This window comes from Mytilus galloprovincialis, chromosome 7 (assembly GCF_965363235.1).
Source record: "Mytilus galloprovincialis chromosome 7, xbMytGall1.hap1.1, whole genome shotgun sequence".
NCBI classification, from domain to species: domain Eukaryota; kingdom Metazoa; phylum Mollusca; class Bivalvia; order Mytilida; family Mytilidae; genus Mytilus; species Mytilus galloprovincialis.
The window spans coordinates 36,820,910-36,836,889 of NC_134844.1; the positions used below are offsets into that span (position 1 = coordinate 36,820,910).

Consider the following 15,980-nt stretch of genomic DNA (forward strand, 5'->3'; position numbering starts at 1 on the left):
ACCTTAATTGGTTACCTACCTGTCAATTCAAAGTTGACAAAAAAACACAACATTAACAAAAGATTATAATTAAGAGTTAAAGAAAAGTATTACTTGAATATAACAGTTATTATCAAATATATATATGTAAATTTTTTTATTGTGAATATATGTACAATATCTTTTACTTAGGCCATTGATGACTTTTCAATACTGTAACAGTTTATTTTTTACTGAAGTATACAAACCAATTATCATGCTTTATAAAAAAAAGTAAACCAAACTATCTTAACATGTTAAATATTATTAGTAATTAAATAAGAATAACAAAAAGGTTCATTTATTGACCATAAACACAGTTTAAGATTTTTTTCCATTGTAATCAGAATGTAATCATAAAATAATCAGGATTACAGGGTATTTTGAAAAGTAATTGATTAAATTAAATTACATGTAATCAGATTTTTGGCTGATTAATGATTACAATGATTACTTGAAAAATTGTAATCAATTACAGCTGATTAACGATTACAATTACAATTACCCCAAGTCTGACGACGACGAACGCCAAGTGAAAACATGAGCTCAAATGATTGGCTAATTGGACAAGGTGAATTGAAAACGTCAATGTAGTGTAACCATCAATATTTAGACCCAGATATAAATAGTTATTTTTCAAAGAAGAGTTAAAAGGAAGGGTCTTCCAGAATGAGCAATATGTCAAACTTACTTTTAAAGGTTTCGAGGATTGTAAAGAAGTATAACATGTAATATGTATAGTCGCCTTTACAAGCGGTCCATATATATATAGTGAAACTTAAAAGTTTACCTTGGCCAGGTTGGTTATACTTTTTGCTAGCCGATGGTGGTCTATTTTCTGGCGGCGGCGGCGGGACGAATGATGGTGGTGGAGGCGGAGTTCGAGTTCTGTGGCGATTTGGTTCTTCTTCAAAACTACGATTTTGATATCCTCTGGATTCGCCAGCACGTTTTAATTCACCACTATTTCTATTTTTTAATGCCGGTTTAATACTTGTTTGACGCTCGTTCCTTTTATTATTAGATCGACGCCTTTCAACTCTGTCCTCAATGCTTCCATCATAACTACCTGAAAAATTATCCGCATCACTACTATCAGGCGTGTCATCACGGCTTCCATAGGGATCACTAGAACTTGATCTTTTGTCCTGTCGTCTCCCTTTACGATAAAGGTCACTTCCATCACTTCGTCCATCGCTGTCATTTCTTATATGGCGGGTTGGTTTTATTTCACGTACAAACTCCTGTTCATCTGAAAGATGAATCAGGTTTAGGCATAATTTTTATACATATGCATATGAAGATATATGAGGTATAAATTGTGCGTTTTTTATTTTTGTGTGTGTGTTTTTTTTAATTATATAACAGGAGAGGGAAGATTTTCCACGTTTGAAAACATGTGCTATTTAGATGTTAAGTTCTAAGGTCTTGTTCCTAAACATATTGCATATCAACCCATCAAGCAAACACTAAGATAATAAAATCCATTGTTTAATTTGTGCTTTGAATTATTAGAAACGCTGTAGCTCTTATCTGTAAATTCAATTCATCCAAAACACAGCAACACTAACTTTTGTCTGCCAATTGTTTTCATTACCCTTTTTAATACCATGTTGGCATTTAAATACCGGCGAAATATTTCAAAAGAAAAAAACCACGGTTAATTTGTAAAACTAACTATACAGTTCATTACAAATTAAATAACATGTTTTCAATAATTCCTTTCGTTTTTGGTTAGTAATGCTAATACTTTAAAGCTTTAAACGTTTTAACGTTTTTATAACCTAAATGGATACTTCGAATCGAAACGCGCGTCTGGCGTTAATACAAAATTTAATCCTAGTATCTATAATGAGTTTATTTACATAAATTTTCAAGTATATTCAACAATAAACTATCTTTCTCATTCTGTTTTTAAAAGATGTCTTTCGTTATCCAGATTCTTAAAATTAAATACTTTATTCAAATATATCCAATAATAAACACCACTTGCTTTAAAATTTCCTCAAACACTTCAAATAACAGGATACAAACCTCATAGAAGTAAATATAAAAAAAATATCTGATGATTAATAAAACCAGCTGGTTATCAAAAACGTAAGACAATTTTTCATGATTTTTTCAAATTAGGTTAAAATGTGATTACATGTTTTAAGAATAATGCTCGAAGAAATCTTCGACCAAGCAGTAAATCAGCATGTGCTTCTTTTGCATTAGCATAAAAGGCTAAACTGTATAATGTAGTACACGAGCCTTTTTGCTAAAGATCATTCTCAAGTTATGATCAAAATAGAAAGAACACATCTTATCTAATGTAATTTGAATAAGGAAATTCTACGGCCACGAACAACGAAATTTCTATTCTAATGCTGTATATAAGCCTTTTTGAAATTTGTAACTCGTTGCACATTTCAATTCGAAGTTATATATCATGTGTATATTAACAAACGCGCTTGTTGCTTATTTCTGAATCCTTTTTGTGAATGTGAATATATATTGTAATTTGTAGATTTCATTATAAAATATTGTTTACACCAAAGTGAGTACCACACAGATAATGAAAAACCACAATATTGTAAGCTTTCGAAAACAATATCAAGAAAAACAAATCTTAACGGAAATGTTTTTATCATTACACGTAGTTAACAAATGAATACATGAATTGGTTTTTAAATTGGCATACAAATACGGCAGTTTGTCACTTGTTATTTCGTACTGTAGACATCTTACTAAAATATATTTTCTTATGAGAAACACATCAAAACTAAAATTAATAAGGGTTACATTGAGGTCATGTTTGTTCCCTTTGAAGAGACATTTATTGTCGAAATGCGCATCTCGTGCCAGAAAAATGTTACCGTTAGTGTTATTAATCCTCTACAACAAGACAATCATAACTTCTTTATGTTTTTGCTTAACTGACAATTATGTTAGGCCCCGGAGAATTAACATAAGTTGTAGTATATTAAATTAAACTAAATGAAATTGAGAAAAAAAACATAACTTACGAGTTCTGCCAATTCAGACATGCGTAAATAGAATCACTTAATAGCACATGGGCTAGTAATATGATCCCTTTGTTCATATTACTCCATAGAGAAAAAAAGCAGGAACGAGCGACCGATTTGTAAAAAGAAATACACACCTACGAATGTCCAATAACTGTGTAAAGTTTAATTTATACAGTGAAAGGATGAACAAGATTAAAACTATAAGGCACATGAATAACAAACTGAATCTTAAATAAGACAATATCATTACACGTGAAACCTTTATGAAATAAGACCTGCTATTAGAGACCTCACAGAAGGATATTTCGCACTTATTATTGAGGCCCCTCATGGGGGGGGGGTCCTAGTAATCACATAATCACCATTTTTTTGCCAATATAATCACATAATCATTAAATATTTGCTTATCTTTAGTAATCAAATAATCATAAACTAAAAATACAGTCCTAGGTAATCAAATAATCATGAAATATTTGGCTTAATAATCAAATAATCATTAAAAAAACGGCCAAGTCATAACATAATCAAAAACCCCATGAGGGCCCTCATTATTCTGTATCTGTAGTTCCAAATATCTAGACTTAATAAATGCTCGTTAAAACTGTTTTCATCTTTTTTGTCTTAAAACAAAGTTCATCGGAAAATACCAATACCTTGTTGATAAACAATTCGCATCAACTTCACAAATAATTTATGATGGTCTTGAAGTATACGTTCTATGTACTGATAGGTACCAGGATTATAATTTAATACGCCAGACGTGCATTTCGTCTACAAAGGACTCATCAGTGACGCTCAAATCAAAATATTTATAAAGCCAAACAAGTACAAAGTTGAAGAGCATTGAGGACCCAAAATTCCAAAATGTTGTGCCAAATACGGCTAAGGTAATCTAGTCCTGGGATAAGACATGGTTATCATCTTAATTATATGTTATAGTGTTCTTTTTTATTTGTCTTTGTATATTTTTAACCTTTACTGTTTAGTTCATTTTTATAATATACTTCTGGCGTGACTCGGTATTTATACATTCCGCCATTGTGTTATGTGCTTGGGCCATTCTTTGTATTCTAGTTTTTTTTATTTTTGTTTATGTGCTTTGTCTTTAGTGTGTCCATAGGTCATTTTGTTTTTTCTTTGTTGTAATAGTAATTTGTCTTGTTATTGTACCCATTTTTTTTTCTATATGTAATTGTTTATTTGAATTAATATTGCAGTTATAATCTTTTACGGGGAGGTAAGAATAAAGAAACGATGGACCAAACCCCATTTACTATGTTTATATTGATTATCTTGTTGAGCAGCGTTTTCTGTTTAGAAATAACAAGAAGTAATTTGAGCAATTTAAAACTGACTTTTCCATGTGCGAAATTTTACACAAAAGGAAAGTTACACATTGAGTGTTCACATAAAATCTGACAAACATCCCTGATTTACCATCAGAAGCTGTTTACATTGATTTAGAAGGTAACTTAATCAAGGAGATACCAAATGCAACATTTGAACATTTGAAAAATTTGACTTTTTTGGATATATCATTCAACAGATTAACATCTATCAACAGACAAACATTTGTTGGAATTCAAAATTTGCAGCACCTTAAACTCAATAATAACTTTATTAAATCAATACAAAACAACACCTTAGATGGAATGACCAGTCTTTCAGTTTTGGATCTATCACACAACATACTATCAAGGATAAGCAAGCAATCATTTAAAGGACTTATTAACCTGAGGCATCTTAAACTTAATAAAAGTCCAGTTATGACCAGCAAATCCCGAGAAATAGCCAATAATACTTTTGAATATTTGATTAATCTTTCCGTACTGGATTTATCATTCAACAACTTGGAATCAATAAATAAACAAACATTTACAGGACTAGAAAACCTGCAGTATCTCAACCTCAACAAAAACAAACTGAGTTATAATACTCGGCAAGTTCCTGCTGGATGTTTTAAACCTCTAAAATCACTCATACGGCTGTCTATTCAAAACAACAATGTGTATTCCTATCCCCGTATTTGCATTTTTCCAGATTTGACAATTGCTCATTTAGTTAATCTCGAAAAAATAGAACTTGATGTTGATGTTGGAAGGCGCGTTTTCAAAAATGTACAATGCCTGGGACCAGGGTATGCTTCACTCCAAAACTTACACTCATTAAAGTTTGATACGTGTGGCCGCCTATCTCTTTTCAACGATTCCTTTAAACACACACCTCATTTAACTCATATAGATATACAAAAATGTGCCGTAACTTACGTTAAATCTGGTGCATTATCTCGACTGTCAAAGTTGAAAGTATTAAAACTAGACCTTAGTGGTTATTCTGACTATAAACTTGACCAGTTTATGATGGTTAATATGGTTTCGAGTTTGGCAATGACACAAATCGAGGTTTTAGACATGAAAGATGTTTGGGAAACAGCTCAAACTGAGAATACTTTTCCGTGGGAAGAAGTTAATGCAATGTTGTTAAATACGTCTATACGTGAACTACGTTTTACAAACAATTTCAATGTAGTATTTCCAACTAGAAAATCAGTTCCATCACCGCAAAGTCTTCAAATACTCAATCTTAGTATGAATGCCTTAAATGAAATATTGCTGAATCTAACACATGTTAAATTCCTCTATCTACAAGGTAATGCACTCGGCAAATACCTAGGAAATAATAGCTACATGATAGAAGGTGAAACTAAACTTGAATATGTATGTCTAGCTAACAATTCAATTTCAAATCTTAATTCAGCTTTATTCAAAGACCAACCGTATCTACAAATGGTCCAAATACTCATATGGTCCGGTCCGTTAATAACCAAACCAGTATATATACCCATATGGTCCGACCATACGCGTACGGTCGGACCATACGCGTATGGTCGGACCATATGAGTATACGCATATGGTCATGACCATACGCGTATGGTCCAAATACTCATATGGTCCGGAACATAGACACGAAAGAGGAGGATTCGAAAAGAAAATTCAGAAGAAATAATAGAAAATTTGACATCATAATTAAATTTAAATTCTTTGCCGAGAACAGATTTTTCACTAGTAAGGAGAAATATTTTTCTCGCACCAATAAAGAAATGTGCAAATTGCACAAAAAATAGATTAAAATCACATACATAGTTTTATTTCAAGACTGTTTGTGTTTAAGTAATTATCAGTATTTACATGAAAGAGGATTGGCATTCCTACCTTATCTTTAATTGTAAAAAGTTATCAAAGGTACCAGGATTATAATTTAATATACAAGACGCGCGTTTCGTCTACGTAAGACTTATCCGTGACGCTCAGATCAAAATAATTAATAAGCCAAACAAGTACAAAGTTGAAGACCTTCATTGATGACCCAGAATTCCAAAAAGGTTGTGCAAAATACGGCTGTAGCTATATGTGCCTTTGATAAGAGAATCCTTAGTATTTCAAATAATTCATACCTTTGCAAACAGTAAATTTATAAAAATTACCATAAAATTAATATTCATGTCAACACCGTAGTGTTGCCACGGTGTTGACTACTGGGATGATGAGTTAATTATATATTTTGAACAGTAATGCATGAATTATTTGTAATTGATTGTTATCATTATATTGGAATTTATAGCGATATTATTAACAGCAAATATATGTTTAGCATATCTGACCATTAAAACTACTGAAAATCAAATTTCTGAAAGATACTGATTACATACCATGCACATCCAACACTGAGCTTAATTTGTAAGAAAGATAGGAAAAGGAGATGGTAACATTTATGAGAGTATTTTTTTGTTCCCTATTGGTATATTGCTATCTCTCACTTTGTCTAAGTTAAAGTTGATCATTTAATCCATTAAAAGGAGTGATAGTATATATATATTTTTTTTTAAATGTGTAATAAAGGGGCATAGAGGGTGCCCCTTTGTCCGCCAAAAAATAAGTATCTCATGTTTTTCTTGATTTATCTGAATTTTAACTAAATAGTCCAAAAAGTGGAACATTAACTGTTTGAAGGAATTATAACCCCCTTTCAAGAAATCTGGATAGACATTTTCTACTCATTGAAACTATTTTTTCTTGAAAAACGGAAAGGTCAGAGTACAAAATTTCTAAAAATCTAAAAATGGTCGTACAGGGTATACTGTGTGTTTGATATCATAGGGGAGAGATAAATGGTTGACCTAGAATTAATTGAAACCAAATACATACCATTCCCTTATTCTACAAAGTATCATCTATCGAACTGCAAATTAGGTTAATATAATAGTAAAACCTTCTTTCAAGGTCAACTCTTTTAAGGGAAATCCTGTTTTTTTCAGGTTACCCTCTTCTTGTCACACAGTAAAGGTATGCAAAGGTCACCTCTCTTCAATGCCACTTTTCGTAGGTCCCAATGGTGACCCGTTATTTGCCGGTTTGAATATAATATGTATGTATGAGATCACTGACGTTATTTCTTAAAATCAGCAGCACAAAAACCCATGAAAATATTCATTTTAGTTTCTTACCATTAATACATTGTATTTCGAAAGTGTGCATGTTGGAACTTCAAACCTGCTTCACCGAGTATGCATTTATGCCTTTTATTATGAAATTATTTTCTCTGGGAGACAAGTAGACTTTAAAATAATTCCATACACAAAACATAGTTGCCTACATTAAATAAAGGCATACATCTACCTCATGCAAAGCTTGACGAATTTGGTTACACTTTTTTTCTCAATTTTTGGTTTATAAGCTCTTTATTATATATGTTCAATAAGCCTTGGATTTTCAAATATTTTGGTCATGACCATCACCAGAGAGACATTTCTTGTCGAAATGCGCATCTGGCTCAGACAAATGGGTACCTTTAATAATTACTACAATTCTACAACACTTGTCACATGTGAGCCAAAACAAACATTCAGCTGACAAAATATTTTAGACATAAAAAAGAAATGAACTGTCAATATGGTAGCAAACCTGGTTTACTGTATTTTGAAGGTAATAATATTTGATGAACTTAAAGAAGACAGCTTGTACGAATGAAATTGGCGTGTTATAATGTATGGCTCTTTCAAAGGCTTTTTGGTCTGCCACATTCTGTCTCCATTTTTTACTTTTTCTGAGAATCATATGTCTTGAACGGTCAAAGTTTAAATGGTCACCTGATTTGCATATTGTAATCAGTCAAAGCATAATAAATTCTGAAAAGCATTTGCTGAACAGTTCATAAGTCATTGTATAGAAACAACTAAAAACTGCAAAAACTGCAAAAGCGAAAATCGTCTCTATCAAACATAACATCCATTTTTTTTTTATCAGTTACAGCATATTAGATTCTGAAAAGTATTGGATTGATTTTTCAGACATTATGGCACTGAAACTTCAGAAAAAGACGTTTTCCTATTTATTAAGAACAACAACTCCTAAACAAGTAAAGTGAATCAGACTTTAATCACACATTGCAATATTAAAGCAAGTAAATTCAATTATCTCCACTTTGACAATGAGGAATGGAGCTAAATACTCAGGTAGTGTTCTACAACTATTTTAAATTCCGTCAATATCCATCTGGATGTTTACAAGGAGCTGACTTTACAAGAGACTGTTACTATATAATAGATATTGCAACATTGAAGTAATCAAATTTGATAATCTTCCAATTGAGTTGAAGACTGGGATAATAATCATTTAGCCATTAGGACATCTTAGGTTATGTCTTACAATTGTGATCCATTTCATCAGTACCCTGCCTTTAAGTTACTGCAATTACAATTCAATTAGACAAATTGAAGGACAGATTGACAAACAAATTCCTATATACTCTCCTATAATTTGTTTCAAGGGGAATATGCGCAACAACTTACAATGTGAGCTACTGGTCAATATCATACCTATATGCTATATGAAAATATTCAGTAAAAAGGTTGTTGACAAGCAATGGATATGAAAACACATCCAACAGTAGAACATGCTCAAATAAAGCCCTATACCTACTTTCCAGAAGCTCTGATTTATAATTTTTGAGAATATGTGACAAAATTACAATTGCCATTATGTATATTAATACACAAGTGATCAGTTAACAGGAATGACATATATGAAAATGCATCATACAGTACAGGATGATCATAAGGCACTTTCTACTATGTTTCTGGAAGCTGTAATTGAACTACCTGACACAATTTTATGAAGGAGAGAGGACAACCAGTATAATCCCCACCTGCAGAACAAGAGAATTCTAATTCATCTAACCATATCAGCTCTTACTATACCACAGCAAATAAGAGTAAAGACATGCACTATGTCTTTGTCACATCAACAAACTTTTTTGTCAAAGTAACTTTATTTAGAGAATGCTTAGAAACAGATGGCTTAAAATCAACATCTCTTCCAATGGCTAATGAACAAGAACTATAAAACATGTTTATTCCATACATATAATATTTTAATTCATGGTAAAATAATGTATTACAAATATATGAATAAGTGTGAAATAAATATACAATAACATTTCACAACCATTTACAGCAATAATTCACAGGAAAGTGAAGAGGAATGCTGGGTAATATATCCCATAAGTCTTTGTAACTGGCAGGAAGTGGCATAACCAGAAAAGGGACAGCAAGCATGCAAAATTTTTAAACTGAAAGAGCTGAGAAATTAAAGTGTCATGCTGAATCTTTTGAAATGCTGGTATAAGTCTGTTAATCGGTTCTTTAATTAATATACACCTTTAAATATTGTTTTCCTAGTTTTGCTTGTAACATGAAGTGAAAATTGAAGCTAACATCTAAATCTGCTATGAATAGAAGTCAAGACTAAAATATTTCATTTTGTTAATCTTTTACCATATATATGTATATACATGATATATGTGTGTGCAAATATGATCACTAAAACTGTGCATTCCCATTGCCAATGTTAATAAAGATTTAGGAAGTGCATGAAATAATTCAGAGAGGTTAATAAACAGTAAAGAATAAAGTATATGTATTATTTTAATGCTATAGAAGATCAATTCTGTAATGTCCAACTTGTCTTATATACATTTTAGATCATTACAGAAATGACATGAAATATTGCAAGCAATTGTGACTTTGTCTAAAGTATATATTGTGTGACATGCAAATATGAGGCTGTTGCATAGAAAAACTTTTCAATATACGTTTAACAAACATATATATTATCGGTTATTTATAACTTAATATTAGTTAGCCAATAATTTGATTTTTTTTCCAGCATTTTAGGGATTATCTAAATAATGCAATAAAAAAGCGTAAAATAAATTGCAACAGCCTCTATGTTTTGAGGTATTATCCTTGCCATCTATGAATGTGACAATTAATTTTTTTTGTAATCAATACATCATTAAAATAATGATGTTTCTGACCTCATTTTCTGTCATGATTCCAAACTAAAATGTTTCAATATTATCTCAATGTCTTTTGATGAAAAATTATGTTGTCACAGTCATAGTTAAACCATGTCCAACAGTTTAAGTTCTTATTCCAACAGAATAATTCCTTAAGAACTATAAGACATGATATCACATATAAATTTGCTGTAATTGGTTGTTAAATATGTTTAATATTAGTAAAGGACAAAAAGTGCTATAATTTGAAACTGTATGTAGAAAGACAAAATTTTGTATCACTTTTTTAATATGGTCCAATTCATCAGACCATATTAACATAAAGTTTTGTCCTTTCAATATATTTCCAAAGTATATTTACTTCACAAATTCATGCTTGTAAGACAATATATTAACCAATATAAACCAAAATATATAAATTTCTGAAACTTTGTTATTCTGTTCGTTAGTACGGGAATTTAAAGGTACGGTTAGTATGACATATACAAACCCCAGTGTTTAACTGGCCAAATACCCAGTGGTGTGTATATTAATATATATGTACAATTATTAGTTCCTTTTTTAAAGGAAAACTAAACTATGTACAATTGGAGAATACAGAGGAAAAACTATAAAGGTGCAAGAACTTTTACAGTGTACAACAGTTAGTATATCTGAATAACTTTAAGATAGAAATCTCTAATAAGCTCCTATTGAAATATTTTTTCTCTTTAGCTTTTGGTAAGTTAGTTAGAACAGTTGACTTACTGAATTAAACTTATCAATCTTAATGACCTTGGGGCATCACAAATCAACTGTCAGTGACATCTATATAAGGACTTTCATCATAAATTCTCAATGACTTATGGGGCATCTCAAACATATCCTCTTCACCAACCTTCACAAATTAATAAACTCTTTTTTTGCTCAATCTGGTTGTGCAGATTTAACAATAATATTATATTTTGTTATGTAATATGAATATGCATATATTAATATTTATAGAGACAAATACATATATACAACCATTTCATATATATCTATAAAACGTTTCATCTTTGGAAAGATTCAGTTTACTTGACAGGAATTTGGTTTATTCTTTGGGTGTTAAAAAAGTTTTAATGAGCTGCAATCATATCTTCTCCCAAAGCCTGTTTTGATATCTATTAAATCTTTATTTCTTATTTTTCATTTAAAAGTATTTAACTCAAAGCCAAATATATATAAGAATCTAGCATTCATCAAACCTTGAAATATCAAAATCAAATATTTCTTCCTATGAAAAATGTACAAATGATTTCTGAATAACAGACAACTATATAAAAATTATCTAAATCTCAAACAGAACTACTAACAAAAATATCACAGTGTGTGAGAATCCCTGTAACCCTCGTTGGAGTAATTATTACAACAATTAATATATCCAATAACTTGTACTAATTCAATATCTTATAAAAACATGATAATTTGTTATCTGCTATTATTACTATATCATTAGCACTATCAAATCCCTCATTTAGGATGTTATATAATTCTGTTTATTTACAGTATAGCCTTTTTTCATGCTATCATGAATATTTAATTTATCTTATTTTTATGCAATTTGCTCTATTTTTTAATAGCATTTTGCTGATTTGTCCAATAGGTAGTATAGATTAAATTTGTGTCTATAATGATGTTTACCCTACTCAATGTAGGTAGAAGAATACATTTTGGTTTGTACTCCTGAAAAAAACACTGTAACAATTACCGGCATAAACAAAACTTTACATACTCCACAGATAGATAAATTTCTACATTTAGGCAAAAGTAATATTGAAGTAAGGATTATGTTTAGACATAAAGCATGTGTAATTTTATTTATTCAATTTTTCAACTCAATCACTAAATAAATGCTTTTATAAATTTTTAATACTTAAAGTTTTACAGATTTCTCATATTTCAAAATAATTCTATTCAAATGTTATTTCACAAAAAAATTATTATCCTTTTGAATAAATTATATCGTACACCAATTTCCCCTCCATCAGGGAGAACAATCTAAATCCTATTCTATTGAAAGTGAATGTTTAGTATATGTACACTTGGTTAGTGAATCATAATTAATGAATCATGATTACATCTGAACACACACTTTTAACAATGATATGTTTATATTATTAATCTTAATCAATACGTCACAGCAGTATCTGTTTATAAATATCTATATAAATGATATGTAATATTTATAGATTGTATATGGACTTCTTTATGATCATAAACATGATTTGATTTAAATTTTAATCATAAACATGATTCAGTATTTGTTAAATCATTGGAATTTATCAGATTGATAGTATTTCTCTAATGGTAGTTAGTGTTTGCGTACTTAAATGCTACGGTTATAAAAAAAAAATGTTAGGAACCGTTTATAAGAATATTATTATGCCTTTTATAGAAAAGTAAAGCTTACAACTCATATACAAAATGAATAAAGAATTTTGATTTTGATATAAAATATAACAAAAATATAAAAACATATAAACGTTATTTGAAAAAAAAATATTTAGTTTACCATCTATGCAATCTAAAAGATTTTACTCCTAATTGATAAATAAGGATAAATATGGGAGCAATGAAAACTTTCAAAAATACCAACTCCAAACATTTAAATAATTAGCTGGATACCTTTAAGGTATAATTAGTATAATTGTAGATTTTAATGACAAGAATTGATTGTTTATTTCACTTAATTTCTTTCCCTAAGCAGCTATTATATATTATATAAAAATCAATTATTTGAAAAAAAAAATCTTTCACAACCATGAAAACTTTATATTAAACATTAGGTGGTAAATAACACTACAGGGAGATAAGTCTGTAATAATTTAGTTTTTTTTTTCTTCAGAAAATTGATACTGAAATCGTCAAGAAGGAACAGATACCCTTCATGATAACTATATATGCAACTAATATCCAGGTAACCTGAAAAGTATGTCCATTAATTGCATTTATAAAACATGGAATGTTTTCAAAAGTAATCACCTTTGCGTGGCGGTGGAGGTGCAACAGGGATGTGATTTGATTGGTTAATGTTTCCACTATATCCACCAATAGATCCTCTTCGTCCACCATTCTGAAATTGCAAAAAAAAAGATTAAATTTTTGTATTGAATATAAAAATAAATTAAAAGGTAGCGGAACAAATATTGTTATTGATAAAAAGGAAAGGTCATCAAATGCAGCCATCTAAAGTCTATCAAACCCGGCTATATTTGCTCGTTAACTAGTTTCTTTTTCTTTTATATATACTCACATTCAAGTTTTTCATGGTAAAGGATAAATTGACAATCTCCTTTTTTTCAGGAAAATAAAAAAAATCTTTACTATTCAATGCGCTGAGTTTCTTATTTTAAGTTTGAATTCCAAATAAATATTCTCAATTACTAAATAACCATTAAAGTTACAGTAAATATTGTTTATATTACAACAATAAAATTAGCAAAGTATTGATATTAAATCAAAAATCCAATATGCAGCTTTATAACTATGACAATATTAAAGCAATGCATGACCTCCATAACACTGATAAATATTGTCTGATATCTACATGCTGAATTACATATTCTTTTTAATTCTGTCATATTATTAAAACTTTATAATGTCATTCCCCTGAGCATAGTAAGCCTCTTTTCTACGATCAATATTTTTAATATATCTTGAAAAAATAGATATTTATTTTTATTACTTTTAGCATATATGGATATTGGATATCTGCTTCTCTAAACATGTACACCTAAACAAATATATGATCATTTAATAATAAGGAAATGTGGTATGATTGCCAATGAGACAATTATCCACCAAAGTTCAAATGAAGTGGATGTAAGCAATAAATGACAATTGGACAGCCTTCAACAATGAGAAAATCTATACTGAATGGTTGGCAATAAAGGTTATTTATTCCTCAACATTCAGTTACTGGATATCAAGATTGTAACATGAGGATGAAATGTGAATGACTAAACCAAGGCCAGATTACCCCTGTCACACAGCCAATATATGATCCAATTGTTATTACTCGAACATTTAACAGAACATTTCAAGAAAATTGCTGAACCTGAAGAATGAGGCCAAAATCAGTTGACTACTGTGAACCAGATAATGTAGAAACTTATATGATACAAGTAGTGATTAAGGAACTGACGATATAAAGACATTTAGATTCCCCTTGCGAGATTAGGTATGATTGGTACAAGAGAAACTGATCAAGGTTCTATTCAAATTGGAACATTAGATACACATTCATACTCAAACTTGATACAAAATAGCTAAGATAAGGTGGCCACTGCCACAGGCAGAGAAAAACTAATCTCAATAAAATTGGTTCAATATCTTGGATTCATGCAACCTTGAAAATGAGGTAAATGTTTTAAATCGACACTTCCCTTATCAGAACAACTACATATTAAATGATCTAATTGTCATTTTCCTCCACTAGATATATTTACCTTATCATAAAAAGCACATCGGCTCACATAGTCGGCGAGATGAGAACATGAAAAATAACAAATGCCAGACAGACACTCTTGAAAAGAAAAGATTGTTTTCATCTTCTACCTTCACAAGTGATCACTTTTTGAGATTATCAAAATGTCTGAAAATAAGTTCATAGAGGTCTTGACAAGGTACCAATTTGGAAACTTGTTCATTATCAGGTAAATGACACCATAAAGACACTTAATGGCAAAGCATTAAATTCTGATTGATCTAATTCATAACTAAAATTTGGTACATGTAACCAAAATATAGTTTGACCTTGCATGACACCTTATAACCTTGTCATGCAACATACATCTTAAAACATTACATTTTATCAATTATTTTCTTTACTAGCACATTTCATTTCATGATTGAGACATTTTCTTATAATTCATTATTTTGTTTATTGGAAATTCCTAAATGTATTGTCTAAATCTCAAGAATTTCTGTAAAATGATAAATCTAAAAAATATATTGCATATGAAATTCTTTGCATGTGCAAATTTTTGTAAAATTTTAAATATATAATTAATAAGCATCTCTAAAATCTATAACTAAATGTCCAATCAAAAAACAAGTGCAGCTTATACAGTTCTGACTATTAGTAAATATTTAGTATGTGCAGTGTTTTACATGCTTATATAAGTAACCCAAACCACAAAATATATAATATTAGTTAAGACAGCAACTCAAAATACCTTTATTAGCTTCATAGAAACTGAATTACAAAGAAAATAAAGTGAAATAAAAAATGTTATAGAGGTAGGATTATAGTCAGGAAAAAATGAGTCTGTATATAAAAATCAGTTGGGTTTTCCATTTTATATGACTTGTACATTCCTCAAGTATAGACATGATAACCTTTCCACATGATTAGTTAATATTCGGAATATATTATTATAAATAGAGAGAGATCTGCCCAATGAGATCAAGAAGTACACCGCATAAATATTTTTTATAGTACATATTCATGCTTTTCTAAATTTTAAAAGTCCCATCAGAATGACCACAAATTAAACTTTTCAACAGCATAAAGGAGAAGCCAAAAAAATATTTCCAAATGTATTTATTCTCAAAAATCCTATCAAAAATGAT

The 15,980-nt window shown here is 29.9% G+C and overlaps 1 protein-coding gene across 16 annotated transcripts in view; it reads right to left on the reverse strand.

Moving 5' to 3' along the window:
- Window positions 1–15,980, reverse strand: part of LOC143082890 (epidermal growth factor receptor kinase substrate 8-like) — a 76,804-nt gene that overhangs the window by 8,385 nt on the left and 52,439 nt on the right. For all 16 annotated transcript variants that reach the window (XM_076258860.1, XM_076258861.1, XM_076258859.1 and 13 more), the window contains 2 exons: window positions 13,389–13,479; window positions 809–1,270 (listed from right to left, as the gene is read on the reverse strand). In XM_076258860.1, coding sequence (XP_076114975.1) covers window positions 809–1,270; window positions 13,389–13,479 — 553 coding nt within the window. The remainder of the gene's footprint in view (window positions 1–808; window positions 1,271–13,388; window positions 13,480–15,980) is intronic.